Raw genomic sequence first — 15,820 nt, forward strand, 5'->3', positions numbered from 1 at the left:
TTATTAACTACTCTTTGTTTTTCAGTGGTTGCTCTAGGATTTATAATATATGTCTTTAACAGCCTATCTTCAGATAACATCATACCACTTCATGTACTGTGTAAGAATCTTAGGCTAATATATACTTCCACTTCACCCCTCCTTTGTGTTATGAATTGTCATATATTTTACTTCTACATATTATAAATCCTGCAGTCTCTTATTTTATTTAAGTGTTAATTAGTCAATTGTCTTTCAGAGATATTAAAACAGGAGAGCATTTCCACTGGTCTTCATTCCTTTGTGTAGATGGAAATTTCCACCCCATACGTTCCTTCTTCCTAAAGAACATCCTCTAATATTTCTTATAGTATAGGTCTGCTCGTGATGAATTCTTTCAGCATTTGTCTAAAAAAGTAGTCTGCTTTTTGAAAGATCATTTACTGGGTATAGAATCTAGTTTGCCAATTTTTTTTCCCTTCAGTACATTAAAGATGTAACTAAGTACATTTTCTTCTGACCTACATGGTTTCTGGCAGATTTTTGTTCCTCTGTACATAACGTCTCTTTTCCTCTGGTTGCTTTTATTATTTTTCTCTTTATCACTGGTTTTCAGCAATCTGATTATTATATACTTTAGTGTAGTGTTTCTTCTTGTTGGGGTATGCTGAATTTCTTGGATCTGTTGCTGTTAAGTTTTCAAATTTGGAAAATCTTCCACCATTGTTTCTTAATTTTTTCTGACATCACTTACACCCCACCACTCCTCTGGGACTCCAATTACATGCTTAGATTGCTTGATATTGTCCCACGGTTCACTGATGCTTTAGTCATGTTTGTTCAGCCCTTTTCTGTGTTTCACTTGCTTCCTCTGCTGTATCTTCAGATTCATTTATTTTTTTCCTTTTGCAGTGTCTAATCTACCGTTAATCCCATCTCACGTTATGTTTCGATTCAGATACTGTATTTTTCATCTCTACAAGTTCAATTTGGGCCTTTTGTAATATCCTCCATTTCTCTTCTCATACTGTCCATTTTCCTTTACCTTCCTGAACATACGAAATATGTTTAGAATATCTGTTTCATATCCTTATTTGCTAATTCTATCATTTTTGTCATTTCTGGGTATTTCTAGTGATGCGATTTTTCCCTTGTTACAAGTTGCATTTCTCTTCCACTTTGCATGCCTGGTAATTTTTGATTGCATGCTAGATATTGTGAATTTCATGTTGTTAGGTTTTGTTGTTACTAGAATTTGTCGTGTTCCTTTAAATATTGTTGGGGTTTATTCTGTGATATAGTTAAGTTACTCGGATCAGTTTCAAGCTTTTAAGACTTGTATTTAAGCATTGTTACCATGGGTCTAGAGTAGCCTGTATTCTAGGGCCAGTTTGGCCCCATTCCTGAAGCAATAACCCTTTTGAGGATTCTAGTCAATCATGACTTTTCCACTCTAGCTCGTCAAAGCATGAACTATTTCTGGCACCTGTGTTAGCTCTGAGGCTTGTTCTGATTCTTTCTTCCTGGTGGTTCCCAGCCTCTGGTAGTTTCTTCCCAAATATGTACAAATGAGTACTCAGCCAAAGATTCAAGGAGGGGAGGCTTTGCACATTCCTGGAGCTTTCCCTTTACGCAGCAACCTCCCCTCCAGTATTTCACCTCACAAATCTTAGCTACTTTAGCCGCCCCGAACTAAACTCTGTCTCCTCCATGCAGCAAGACTGTCAGGCACTGCTAAGTTCTACCAGTTTTGCACCCTCAACACACAAACCCAGTAAGCTGTGGCAATCATAGGCTCTTCCTTTTCATTTCCCTTCTTTCAGGGATCACTGTTATCTAATGTCTGAAAATTGCTGTTTCATGTTTTGTCTAGTTTTCTAGTTAAGCTGTAAGGGTAAATCTGATCTGTTTTATTCCATCCTGGCCAAAAGGAGAAGTCAGATCCATTTATTTGTATGCCTAAATAATTTCCATGTATTTCTAAATTTATCTGATATCTTAAAAAACAACTCTCAGACACTCTATGCAGAACCATCAAGCCATAAAGAGGAACACAAAGCCCAAAGCAGTCTTCTTCTTAGGATCATTAGATCTAAGGGTTAGAATCTTAGAGTTAGATTCCAGAAGTTAGCCAATTCAATCTCTAGGAATTAATAAATAATTTCTAGTATTGATATCCATTTTAAAATATTTCCATTTGTTTCTTGATTGGCTTTCAATCTACTTTTGCACCTAATTCCTCTTCTCTTTAACCCGGTCCTCCTTCCCTTAAATGTTTCCATTAATAACTAATCACCAGACCCAGTATAGAAACCCCCATCTATAATGTCCCTGATGTTGTCACTCTTCCAGCCTCCTTTTTTATTCTTTACAAGGCAACCAGTTCCCACGTTCCACTTTTGAAAAATTTTCATTTTCTTATAGTAAGGTAAAATGTGAATCCTGTTAATCATTAGTCTTTTGAAGCTATACAGAATTTAACTATTCACCCACATAAAAATCTATTCATGAAAACATGTTTGAAAGCCTACTGGATGAACAGGCATTGTGGCCTACTCTTCTTTTAGGAAAGAGACCAGACAAAGGGTCGCCTAATGGCTTTCTGTACATATCCCAAATACAGAACTTCTGGATTTTATTTTCCTTATAGACTAAAATCTGATCCCTTTCACTTCTAGGATCTTATAATCCTTGTTTATAAAAGGTTAAGAATAATTTGTCAGTCACCTTATTTTGGAAAAAGTTTTACTGAAGTCTATAAAACTGACAGGAGATACAAAAAGAAGAGAAATCATTATTAATGAAAATATCTATTTGAGGGAAGAGAAATAGGGTTGAAGAGATGACAAACTGACTTGCAAAAGACAATTGAGAGCCCACAATTGAGAAACAGAATTAAGTATTTTTAAATGAGTACAAGTACTTAAGGATAACTACTAACTCCCCATCAGAAGTTAGCTTCTCAAGGGCAATAACTTTGAAAGCTTAGGAAGTGTGGTACTTTGAAAATGGTTCTCATCATCATGAACATGTGAATTGGCACCTGCTTTCAAGATTACCATTATTCTGAACTCAGAAGACAAGCAGTCCCTACAAAAATTATGGATAGATGTGGTAGAGATAAAGTAGACAAGGAATTTGTCCTTCCACTCATCTGTTCTAAATAATGTAATTTCCATTAACTTTGCTTGCTAAAAATCCAGTCTCAGATGGGCCTAAGGAATGGAAAATATGTCTTGATGAATGCCACCTCTGTAAGGGATCTCACTGAAGTAACTGCCACAGTAAATAACTACCAAGAACTCAACTCATACCCTACTCATTGCTGCCCCCTAGAAGGTTTTGCATAATTCACAACAAACAGGCTACAAACCCTGTAGAATAACTAACCCCCTCCCATTTATCAGTGGCAGGCAAAAAAACCGTCAAGGGACCTCAGATTAATGTCTCCAAATCAAAAACATTTAATTGGTAGATACTTCTGCTGTCCTTGATTTTTATTTTGTCCTTTGATTTGGTAAGCTCTTTTTTTCCTGTTTTTTATCCAATGTGCTAATATCATTATTCTGAGCCAAAGGAAGCAAAGGTGGTTTCCTCTAAAGCAAGACAGTATTGAACCATATCTTCCTTGCTATTCTTGGTCAAAGATATTATTCAGGGAGTAATGAACTTTCTGAAATTTATATCTTATAAACTCACCGGTGGTAAAGAGGATGGGGTAGTTGAACTGGCCCTAGAAAAAAATCAACATGTTGGGCATGACATATGCCTCTCAAATTCTGTACACCAGGATCCAATTTAAGATTCTGAGGCAGTATGATATCAGACATAAGAGCCAATGCCTGGGTCTGAATCCTGCTACTTACTAGCTCTGCTACTTACTAGCCATGTAATCTTGCAAGTTTCTTAATCTTTCTACGCCTTGCTTCTTCATCTATAAAATGGAGATGATAAAATTACAGTATCTACCTCCAAAGGTTGTGGTGACCACTGCATGTGTAGAAAACTTAGAATAGTGCCTAACATGAGGTAAATGCTCAATAGATGTTAGCCAATATTATTATTTGGAAGGTCCTAAGCATACAAGACCAAAACATAGGTATCTAGACTATCTAGTGCTTACTGTACTGAGTATCTAAAAGTTTTCCATAGTTGGAAAGCTTGAGTACACCCAAAAATATCAGGCAGGGATGCTGCTAGTGGGCCTAAGAAGGGAAGCAGATAATTAGGAAAGAACAAAAAAACAAAACAAAAAAAACTCCACCCCCGTTTTCTTTTGTTGTGAAAATATCCTTCTGAAATAAAACAGGCTCCTAGAGGTTTAGTACTAGGACAGATCAGTTTAAAGACTATAGTGTAATCAACTTACTTAAAATAATTAGAACCCTTGGGAGATGAGGACCATACTTTTTTTAACCCAGTACATTACATATTTAATAATATAACTTTTTAATGTCAGTTTTTTAAAATATCATGTTTAAAATGTAGGCTATTTTAGAAAGTCATAACCTGTGACCTAGAACAAGTAGAGATAGAAGGGGAAGCAGAAATGGATTCCTACATGGAAAGTATTCCCTCCTGCTACAACATAATCAGCTATTAAGTATTTGCTCAGAAGATATGAACTGCAGGGTAGGGGCCGTAAAGAGAGTCAGAACACCAGTGAGTGAATGTCCTCTCCTTTAGTGTCCAAGTCGTCAAATACATAAAAAGGTAAATCAGCAGTTCTCAGACTTTCACGTATATAAAAATCTCCTGAGATGCTTTTTAAAATGCGCATCTCTACCACACTGCCTCATACTTATTCAGGAGACGCATGTGAGCGCTGATTCTGATTCAGGTCACCCAAGGACCACACTTTGAGAAATAGTGAGACAATGCCTTGACTTAATTTTCATTTAATGTTCACCCACTATCTGAATATAAAAATAGGTGCAAGATTACCTCGTCATTGAGCCAGTTCAGATGGTTTAGAGTCTGAATATCTTTGCGTGTAATGGTCAAGCGGAATGCTTCACTCAGAACTTCATCCTGGTTCCCATTACGAAATACATTCTTTATTTCTTTCTCCATTTCCTAAAGAACCAAGAAGAGGCATCCGAGATCAAGCATACATGGCTTCAGACACACCTGATTTCTCACTAAGCCCTATACAATCCCCAGACTATTTATCATTAATCCACTGTTTATTTCTAACGTTTTGGTTGCATTCTTTCCAGTGATCTTCCTGATTACCTCCTTCCATCCCATCTTGTCCTCTCTTCTCTTTTTTCAGCACATTTCAGACCCTTGTTTCATATTATTCCTAAAGTCTGAAATAATCTTCCACTTTCAAATTTTCTAAGTCCATAAGTTTATTAAATGCTTTTTCACTGAAGTCATTAAAAGCCACCCATAATTTTTCCCTCAATTTTCAATCCTTTAAAAATAAAGCCAATATTGGGATATAATACAAATGAAAGCAGGAGCACGCAATACAATTTAAACATCAGGTGTTCTACTACTTTTATGTTTTCAATTCCTCCAAAGTATTCTTTCTAAACACAACACTTGCTAGTGCAGGAATTTATATTATGTAATTTACCTCTGTGATTTCAGGAAATTCATCTTCACTATCAGTTAATTTATGACCTTTTTTTTCTGTTTCTTGGGCGATTGTGACAGGGATCTCCTTTTCAAGAGGTACACGAAGATGTAGTTCTACTGAATCATGTACTGAATGTTCCTGTTCCTGCAATCTCTGAAAGACAGAACTTCAGATAAGTGGGATAAAGAAATATGCTATCTCTCTACACTGAGTAGTATTAGCCGGATAGACCAAGAACATATACCACTTACCATACAATGCTGTATCAAACAATCTTGCATTACAACAGTTTTGATGCCAAATCCAGGTAAGCTTCCAAATTAGTTTCAACTTGGATATGCTATTTATATTATATACATACATACACACACACACACATATATATGTATACATACACGATTACATATGCTATTATAATCTTATCCCAATTTTTTTTACCTGGTTTTGAAGCTGTAATGCCAGTGCTTTCTGCTCTTCAATCTGGCGCAATCTTTCCCGTGCTCGAGAGTCATAAACACTAGTTCTAGGAAATGAAAAGAAATGTGACAAATGCAGACCACTCTCTTAGCATCAAGCACACTGTTGATGCACAATGAGCATTAAATATAAAATCCTCCTACAGAAAGTCTAAATCCTTACACCAACTTATCACTGTACTTATATTTTAAGACAGAGTAAAACCACATGGTGTTATTGAAATCATCCTACTGTTTTTATTGAAATGATGAAAATTATTAGTTTGTGACCAAATGTGAACAGGTGACTTTTGTGGATACTTGTAAACGTGTTGTCCTTTTTAAAAACATGTTTCTAAGATTCTAGAGAAAATGAAACTTTATTTTAGAAATCCAAAAATGAGACTGACTCCCAAAGGAGAAAATAATACAAGATATCACTGAGGTTTTAATTAAAATATTGTATTTATTAACCAAAAGAAGAAATATGGGTTTACTTTTTTCTTTAAAAAAATCAACAAGACCAGGGGGGATGGATAACTCAAAGTGAGTTATTAAAACTGGAGACTAAAGGCTTTCAATGATTTTTGTCAACTCCAGAAATAGAAATTAGTCAATAAATTAGTTTTATCAATGTGAAAATAAGGGCATTTATTTTCCTTTCTATGTAACTGCTAACTTTGAAGTATTTTTCCAATTCAAGTTAGCTTCAACAATTGTTATAAATTTAATAAACCTGAACATAGAAATGTCCTAAACCAACAGAATTTAAAAACCCAACAACTTAAAAGTTGTTTTATAAATAGCTATAAATAGGGAATTTTTACTGACTAATAGTAGGTAGGATGATTGGCTTATTGATTTCTTCTAACTGAAAAGAAAGTGATGGAAAAGGAAAAATGATACCAAAAATAGTAACTTACAATTCTTTGATCCACAGCTCCGCCTGGAAAAAAGTAGGACTATGGGTGGGAAAATAAAAATGTGATAAATGAGCAGGAGGCTTATGAGAAAATTCAAATATCTTCACCAAGAAAACCAATCATTTAAATAATTTACAAGTATGCTTTACAAATACGGAATAAATAAAAGAACCCAAATTACATAAAATAATCGTAACTGGTAACTAAAGGAATACAAATGAGTCATTAGCATACATATTGGTTAAAAAGTTCAACACAGAAATTAAGTTTAGCATAGCTCCTTACTTACATTATGTGAAAGAGTACATTACTTGTCAAGATAATACATTAAGCTAGAACATTATTCTTCCCAAATGGTTCAGACTGACAGATTTATTAATGATTTAACCAAATCTTACAGGTTCTTGCACTTGTCAGTCTACTTGAATCAAATACATTCAACCATATGACAATATGGATGGTCCTAGAGAGCATTATGCTAAGTGAAATAAGTCAGACTGAGAAAAACAAATACCATATGATCTCATTTAATATGTAGACTATAAAAAACAAAATAAATGAACAAACTAAACAGAAACAGACTCATAGATACAGAGAACAAACTGATGGTTACCAAGTGGGAGGGGAGTTGGGGGCTGGGTGAAAAAGGTGAAGGGATTAAGAAGTACAAATTGGTATTGGTAGTCAAGAATAGTCACAGGGATGTGAAGTACAGAATGGAAAATATAGTCAATAATATTGTAAAAACTATGTATAGTGTCAGGTGGATACTAGACTTATCAGGGGGATCACTTCATAAATTATATAAATGTCTAACCACTACACTGTTCACTTGAAACTAATATAAAGTAATATTGAATGTCAACTATAATTGAAAACAAATAGTCACAGGGATGTAAAGTACAGCATAGGGAGTATAGTCAATAATATTGTAATAACTATGTACAGTGTCAGATGGGTAATAAGACTTATTGGGGTTATCACTATGTGAGGTATATAAAAGTCTAATCACTATATTGTTTTGTACACCTGAAACTAATATAATAATGTATGTCAACGGTAATTGAAAAATTTTTTAAAATTAAAAAGTCGTAACAAAAAAATATGTTCAACCAAATCATAGCAGATACTGAAAATTCCCACCCACAGAACAGTCCATATCAAACAGCTAATGAGTCAATGAATAAATCAAAGTGAAGAATCGACAATACAATTCCATTCCAAAGGTGAGAGATCAATTCTATTCTGTGCGCTCTTGCTGACAGACAACCCGAGTGAATAAATGCTTAGCAGAGTCACAGGCATGTTAAGTGTATACCCTGGAGTCTCTTGCTGTTCTCCACTTCCTCATCTCCTTGCCAAGCCCTAACTGAAGGATCTCTCACAGAAACAAATGGAAGAAGAGTGAACACTTTCACAAAGAAAACTCTTAGATACACAGTACAAGTGAATATAGCATCGAATTGGGAGTTAAGAGACCAGGATCTCCTGGAGCTGTCCCTGATCAGCTTGGTGACTTTGAGAAAGTCACTTCACTCCCATGAGCCTTAATTTCTGGATTTGTAAAATATGGAGGTTAGAGACCCTTTCAGTTCTTAAATCGCTACAATCTGTCCTAGTGAAGGCAAGAACAACGGCTCAGAAGGCAGCCTTGCTCCTTAGCCTATCTTTTGAGAATTAGTATTCCCAATCATCCTTAGGCTGGGGTTTGGCAATGAAAATGCTATTCTACTGCCTCCCCACCGGCACCGAGGTTAATAAGGGGAGAACATCGGAGGAAGTGGTCTATCACCCTGGTGCAGTGAACAACTGACATAACAACTAAAACAGAAAGCCACAGAGCTCAGTGGTAGCAGTTAGGGTCTACTTAGTGATACAAAAACAAATAAACATGAGAACGCATTTATTGCACAATATGAAAAGTTGACAAGAACCACCCAGAATTGCACAGTATTGGGTCATGCTATTCACATTTGACTACTTCCCTTATTAGACTATACACCTTATAAGGTCAGAAATTTTTGTCTTTTGTATTTACTACTGTATCCTCTGCACCAAGAATAATGCCTGGCACATAGCATGCACTCTGTATTTATTGAATAAATGAATAATGCAGGGGACAAGACTTTTCTTCAATGGATGGAGGTATCTGCTGGCTTAGGAACACAAAATGCAGAGGGGGAAGCAAAATCTCTTTGCTTTTCAAAGAGATTATATATTATTTCTCATACAACTGAAGCACACAGTAATAACTACAATAACTTACTGAACACCTACTTTGTACTCCATCTGTAAAATTCTGCTCTAGGTGCATTACATATTAGTTAAGCCTCAGGTTAATCCTCACATATCAATTAAACCTCAATACATGTATAATAGGTATAAGGAATTGCTACTCACAGTATATAGAAAAGGAAATTGAGGTTCAGAAGGATAATTTGTCTTGGAAGAACCAGGATTAGAAACTGTGTCCAATTTCAAAGACTGCATTCTCTCTACAAATGTAAAGTACCTTTTAATAAACCAAAGCATTAAGCCAAAACGAAGATGGTGAGTACCTGAACTACTCGAGAGAGCACTACAGGCCTTCTAGGAAATTCATTCATATAACAAAGATTTATTTACTAAGTGCCCATCATGTGTCGGGCACTATGATTGGTCTGAAGGTACAGTGACAGAAGTTCTAGGGCGGGCGATGAATGCTACCTGGAGAAGTCAGAGAAAAAATAACCTGAGTCAGATTTCAAAAAGCAAAATAAGAGTTTAACAAGTGGGCAAGAAGAGAAAGGGAATTCCAGGCAGCAGGATCAGAATGTACAATGACACAGAGGCATGAAATGACATGGCATAGTCTGGGAAATAAGGGCAAACCTTCATTGATGGTAGGAGATTACGAATAAAGAGCCAATCCACCAAGCCTTGGGACAGTAGCCTCCAATTTCAATAAACAGCATTATCCAATCAGCCTTACCCAAGAGACCATTTCTCCTTCTATCTCATTCTTCAGTCACCACTAGGAGAACGCATCCATAACGGAAAGGCAGATTTGGTAAAAAACAATCACAGAACTGAAAACACCCTTCACAGGAGATCGACCATTTCCTAAGAAAGAATACCTTCTTTTGTGCACTACCTGTGAAACACCTTTCTAAGTGCTTTATCTGAAAGTAAATCTTCATAGCAATTCAATAGTAAGGTACTAATACTGGCATTTTATTGATAAGGAAACTGAGGTTCAGAAGAGTAACGTGTTCAAAGTTACGTGAAGCCTAGAAAAGGCAGGAGCAGAACCCAGGCCTGCCTCTAAAAAACAAAAAAGAAAAAAAAAAGTATAAAGAATCCAAACTGTAAAGTCTCCTTCAGAAATTGTAACAAACAGAGAATATTTTATAAATATCTAAACTTCAGAACATATAGGGGAGCGGGAAAGAAGTAGTGGAATTGAGATGAGAAAGAACATTTTATTATCATCACTAATCTTCTCAATGGAAAACGGATAAGGCCATATATGGCAAAGATGTAGCAATCTAACTAGTACCCTATTGAATTACAGAGGAAGAAGTACTTGATACCTCACAGGGGGTCAAGTTTCATATAGAAGGTCACATTGGAATTGAGGCTTAAGAGATAAGAAAGCAACTATTGCCAGATAGACAAGTTGAGGTGCGGGGACATATCAGGCAGAAAGAATGTTGACTGTGAAGGTAAGAAAGCATATATCATACTATAGCACAGCATATAATAAACACATGAAAGAGTCCCATATTTCCATATGGCTCCTTCACTCACCTCTGTCCTGTCTCTCAACTGTCACCTTACCAGACTTGCTGTGACCATCCTTGATAAATAACATCCCCATCTTCAAACGATATATTACCGCTTTATTATTTTTTTTCACAGAATTTATCACCACCAGGCATATATGTTTATTTGTTCACTATTTGTCCCCACTCTTCCCCTTACACTCCTTACAACTAGAAGATAAGCTCCTTTTTTATTAAATGCAAATTGTATTAGTGCACTTTAAAGCAAAAATACTGTGCACTTTGAATTAGTATTGTAGATACTTTTTACTACTTAATTATTTTTTAAGTATATTCCAATATTTTTAACCATGTTCAGTTGAGTATAATTGAATATTTGCAGCACTGTGTATTATTTATATTAGGGAAAAAGCAGCCTCAATCAACTTGCTCTGACATTCCATAATTTGTGTTCGCACACCTCTAACATAGATTTATAAATACCTATCAAATGGTTACTCTTGCTATGATTTTAAATCTTTATCTGAATTTGATTTTAATGTACCACAAAAATAAAACTTATTACTTTCTATATATTGGTTTCTATATAGTAAGTATCTTATCTATTTATTCATAGTCCATATTTGCAGAATACTAACTAGAATACTAACTAACACTCTTGAATTAAATACCAGTGTGCAGATTTCAAGTCACCCATCTTAATCTCCAGCTCACTCCATCCCTGCAGCATTCCTGGAAATATTCTAGATTTGGATGAGTAAAATTACCTAGGAGCTAAAGGGTAAAGAAAGAGTAAGGGAAACTGTATCAACTTAGAGCAACACCATGAATGTAAGCTCCTTGAGAGCAGGGATTTCATTTTGATCACTGCTGTTATCCCCAGTGTCTGGACTTGTGCTTGGCACACAGTAGACTATTAAAAAATACTTGTTAAAGGAAAGAATGTGTGATAAGAAGCCAGGTTTATAGAGGAAGTGCTTCTGTCTGATAAGCCATCCTTGAGGGAATTTAATGAATGATCAGATATGCATTTTAGATCACTCTGGTTGCAGAATGAAAGACTAAAGAACAATTCATAGAATGGATAAGAGAACATGGTAGAAGATGGAATGAAGAACAAAATGGAGGCTGGAGAAAGGAGAACCACTTAGAAAGTCACTGAAATAATTCAAACACACATGACAGAGGTCTGAACTGAGGCAGTTTTAGTTTTATATTATGTAACTCTTAGTGAAAAAAATGTAGTTAAACAGAGGGAAAACAGTATGTTAATAATGTCCTTTTTCTAAAATTTACCTGGGAGTTGGCGTCTGGGAATCTTTCACTTTGAGTAAAATCACAGAGTCTGATCCTAAACAAAGAAACACAAGAGCCTATCATTATTAATAGAATTCCACACAGTTATACATTCTAGATGTCTGTAGTTTAAGTTCCCATACTTTGTTATGTTCTATTTCTATAAAAATAACCTAGTATGAGGATAAAGGGAAGATGGAAGAGAAAGAAAGGCACATTCATTTTCACTAAGCCAAGAACAGGGCTTACTAACGAGCCTGCAAATAAAGTAGTGACTCTAAAATACAAGTATACGTGCCCTTCAGCCTCCATTCCTGGGCTGTGCTTGTTCCCTGTGCTTCCTCTGTCTGTTCCTTGGGAACAAGAACATGGTGGAAGATGGAATGAAGAACAAAAATCTTTAGTTCATGAACTACCATATGACTGAATAAGGTGAAAGAGCACAGGAGAAGGAAGAGGGAAGGAGAAGGAAAAAGGGAAGGGAAAGCAGAATGAAACAGCTATAGGAGAAGAAGCAGTACAAAAAGTTCAAATTCTATCACATTCTATCATTTATTTTCTGTATTAATAAAAGCAAAAATCATGTCCTTTTAAAGCACTATGATTAAAACCTTATTTAGAATTAATAATTAGGAAAGTAATTAAAATTTGATGCAGTATTCCGTGTTTCCCCAAAAATAAGACCTACGTGGACAATTAGCTCTAATGCGTCTTTTGGAGCAAAAATTAATATAAGACCCAATATTATATTACATTAGACCCAGTCTTAATTTTTGCTCCAAAAGATGTATTAGAGCTGATTGTCTGGCTAGGTCTTATTTTCGGCGGGGGAAAGGTATTTGTCCCAGTTTAGCTGTATCTAATCATCTGCCATACAATGTATGTTTCTGAGGTTAAAAGCTTTTAAAAAAAATGATAGCTCTAAGTCACCTCACTAAATTTAATACAAGCTTTCATGAATATGTGTAGCTATATAATGATGCCACCAATAATTTTAATTTTAATTGGGGATTATAATTGTGAGAATTTTTGAAAGCGAGGAACGGATTAAAAAAAAAAAAACGAATGTCCTAGGAAGGAGAGCCTTAGAAATCCACCTATCAAAAGACTCCCAATGTCTAAACACTTAACATAAAACTTGTTTTAAATTACATACCTAAATGCATACCAGAAGTATACACATAACACATACCTAAAGAAGGGGAAACTAAGCAAAGAAAGAAAATTATGACGACAAAACCTTAATTAACTGGAATGCTAAGACAGAGTATTTTGGTTAGCTGAAAGTGAGGCAGAAAATTGTTTCCAAAACTTGCTGATGACCATTCTAAAATGCATACAGCCATTATACAGATTTTGTAAGTATTACTTGATTAAGAACTTATACTTTAATACTTAATTGATGTTCTAAAACTCCTAGAACATCAGAGTACAGATGACCCTTCAACAACATGGGTTTGAACTGCGCAGTCTACTTAGATGCAAATTTGTTTTCAATAAATACTGTAGATGTATTTTCTCTTCCTTACGATTTTCTTAACATTTTCTTTTCTCTAGTTTACTTTATTGTAAGAGTACTGTGTATAATACATACAACGTACAGAATATGTGTCGACTGTTTATATTATTGTTAAGGCTTCTGGTCAACAATAGGCTATTAGTAGTTAAGCTTTGGGGGAATTAAAAGTTATACAGTACATGGAGTTTTGACTACAGACGGGTAAGGGAATGGTTGGTGGTGCCCTTAACACCTGCATTGTTCAAAGGTCAACTGTACTTAATTTACATTGTAAAGAACTAAAACAAAGAAAGTACTGAAGTGATTGGGCTGAACATACTATGACTCTGCTTAGGAAATTAATCTTTTAAATAAAATACTATATGAAATCACTGGCATCTCCATGTAAGAAAAAAGTTACTTGTAGGTTTAGTTTACTCAGAGCATGGCTAACTGATTTAAATGTATTTAAGTTATTTATGTGTTAAGTTATATGTGTATTACAACCTAGCGTGTAATTCACATATGTCCCATAAAGTTAACTGGCTGTGAGGAAATACAGTTGAATTACATGGAAAGTACAGTTATAACAGCATTTTTACCTTCAGATTGTGTATTTGAAGCTGTTAAGTTATCTAGCTGATGTGGAAATGATCGGTGATGTTGGGGTGGGAAGAGGGGGTCGGAATCTTTGGATCCGAAGGAAGCATCTGGAGTATAAGACGACAAGGAACACGCGCTGTGGGACAGCTGCTCCTGGGTAGTTAAAATGCTGGCAGATCCAGATGATGAAGTGTCAGAGCCAGTGATCTGAGCTGCACAAGAGTTTCCATTTTTAAACAGTGGGTCTTTCAAAGCATTCTTACCGGAACTAAGACATCGAGAACTAGCAAGGGAAGAACACAGTTTTAAAATCATGGAACAAAATGTAGAATTAAATTCATCTGAAATATGTTTCTGTGACTCACAGGTGTAAAGGAAAATGTGTGGTAGGTTTGGCTACAGAAAACTGTTTCCCTGTGACCATCTGGAGCAGCTGTCTGTAAATCTCTCTTTCTTCTTCTTGAACTGTCTATAAAAGAAAAAAGAAATCTTAAATACATTTAATGAGGCAAGTGTTTCCCAAAGTAGCATCTAGATTTCCACAAGCCCTGCCAAAGCTCAGCAGAGTCCTCAAGAAAATTAAGAATTATGGTTCATTAGGATATTCTACAAAATTATAAAGTACATGTAAGAGGAGCTTAGTGAAGTAAATATCAGATACTATATTTTGGAAAATTATAGGGCACACACATAAATAATACTGCAGAGAAGCTATCGGATATAAAACCAGAAGGCCAGCAGGCAGTCACTTCTGAGTAAACTGATAAGAGCCCCAGAAATAAAACACGTGAGGACCTCTAAATTAAGATTCCAAAAAAACCCCTTGATTCCTGATACCTGCTAGAAAAATCGTAAGGCAGTAACCAGAACAGTCAAGATCTGAGTGTGATATCTTGCTAACAGTTTTCTATTCTATTCAATTTTTAAGAGGGTATTTTCCAGAGATGGTTTTCATCTCCAACATTTATTTCACTTTTCCTAAGTCCCATATTCTTGCCCTTGAGGAGCTTACATTACAGTTAAAGGATTGACAAACAAAAAACTAGTCAGGTAAAATGAACAAAAATAAAGAAGGGAATAATAGAAAGTGATGGAAGGGGAACAGAGGACACAGGTAAGACCTCTCTAAAAAGGTGGTATTTCAATAGAAACCTAAAATCAAGGGAGGAAGCAAGTCATAAAAATTTATAAGAGAGTATTCCAGACAAAGGAACAGCAAATGCAAAGGCCCTGAAACAGGAATGTGCTTGATGTGTTCAAGGAATAGTAAGGTCAGTGTGAGTCAGGACAAGAGTAGTACGAAATGAGATCACTTAGCAGAAAACCAGATTATACAGGACTTGTAACCGTGGTAAAGAGTCTATTCCATTCAGATCCCCTACAGCGAAGGGCTGCACTCACTAAATAATACACCCAGTACTTATTTTTTCTTTAAATCTTACATACATCTTACTACAACCACGAACTTCACAAAATAACTGTAATACTTTGTGCCAGGGCAAGCAGCATTTTGCATTGTGACATTTCAATATGCACACAGCATTTTATTCAGTTATAAATGTTTGTTAGAGGCATCACGAATAAAGCAACGATCTATGTAAAAGTAAATACTAAATTTTTTCTTTTTGAATCATTTTTTGCTACATAGTAAATTTCAATTACATTGTCAGTATAACGTTACTGATCTAACAAGATACATCTTGAACTGTGATGTA

General features: G+C 35.4%; 1 protein-coding gene across 4 annotated transcripts in view; it reads right to left on the bottom strand.

Annotated features, from left to right (window-relative positions):
• The window catches only part of SENP1 (SUMO specific peptidase 1), a gene marked incomplete at its 5' end in the record, with an annotated part of 47,439 nt that overhangs the window by 10,356 nt on the left and 21,263 nt on the right, over positions 1-15,820 (bottom strand). For all 4 annotated transcript variants that reach the window (XM_081060346.1, XM_081060347.1, XM_081060348.1 and 1 more), the window contains 7 exons: positions 4,924-5,055; positions 5,564-5,719; positions 6,005-6,089; positions 6,945-6,983; positions 12,005-12,059; positions 14,105-14,388; positions 14,471-14,574. In XM_081060346.1, coding sequence (XP_080916472.1) covers positions 4,924-5,055; positions 5,564-5,719; positions 6,005-6,089; positions 6,945-6,983; positions 12,005-12,059; positions 14,105-14,388; positions 14,471-14,574 — 855 coding nt within the window. The remainder of the gene's footprint in view (positions 1-4,923; positions 5,056-5,563; positions 5,720-6,004; positions 6,090-6,944; positions 6,984-12,004; positions 12,060-14,104; positions 14,389-14,470; positions 14,575-15,820) is intronic.

The sequence above is a fragment of the Rhinolophus hipposideros genome, assembly GCF_964194185.1.
Source record: "Rhinolophus hipposideros genome assembly, chromosome: 9".
NCBI classification, from domain to species: domain Eukaryota; kingdom Metazoa; phylum Chordata; class Mammalia; order Chiroptera; family Rhinolophidae; genus Rhinolophus; species Rhinolophus hipposideros.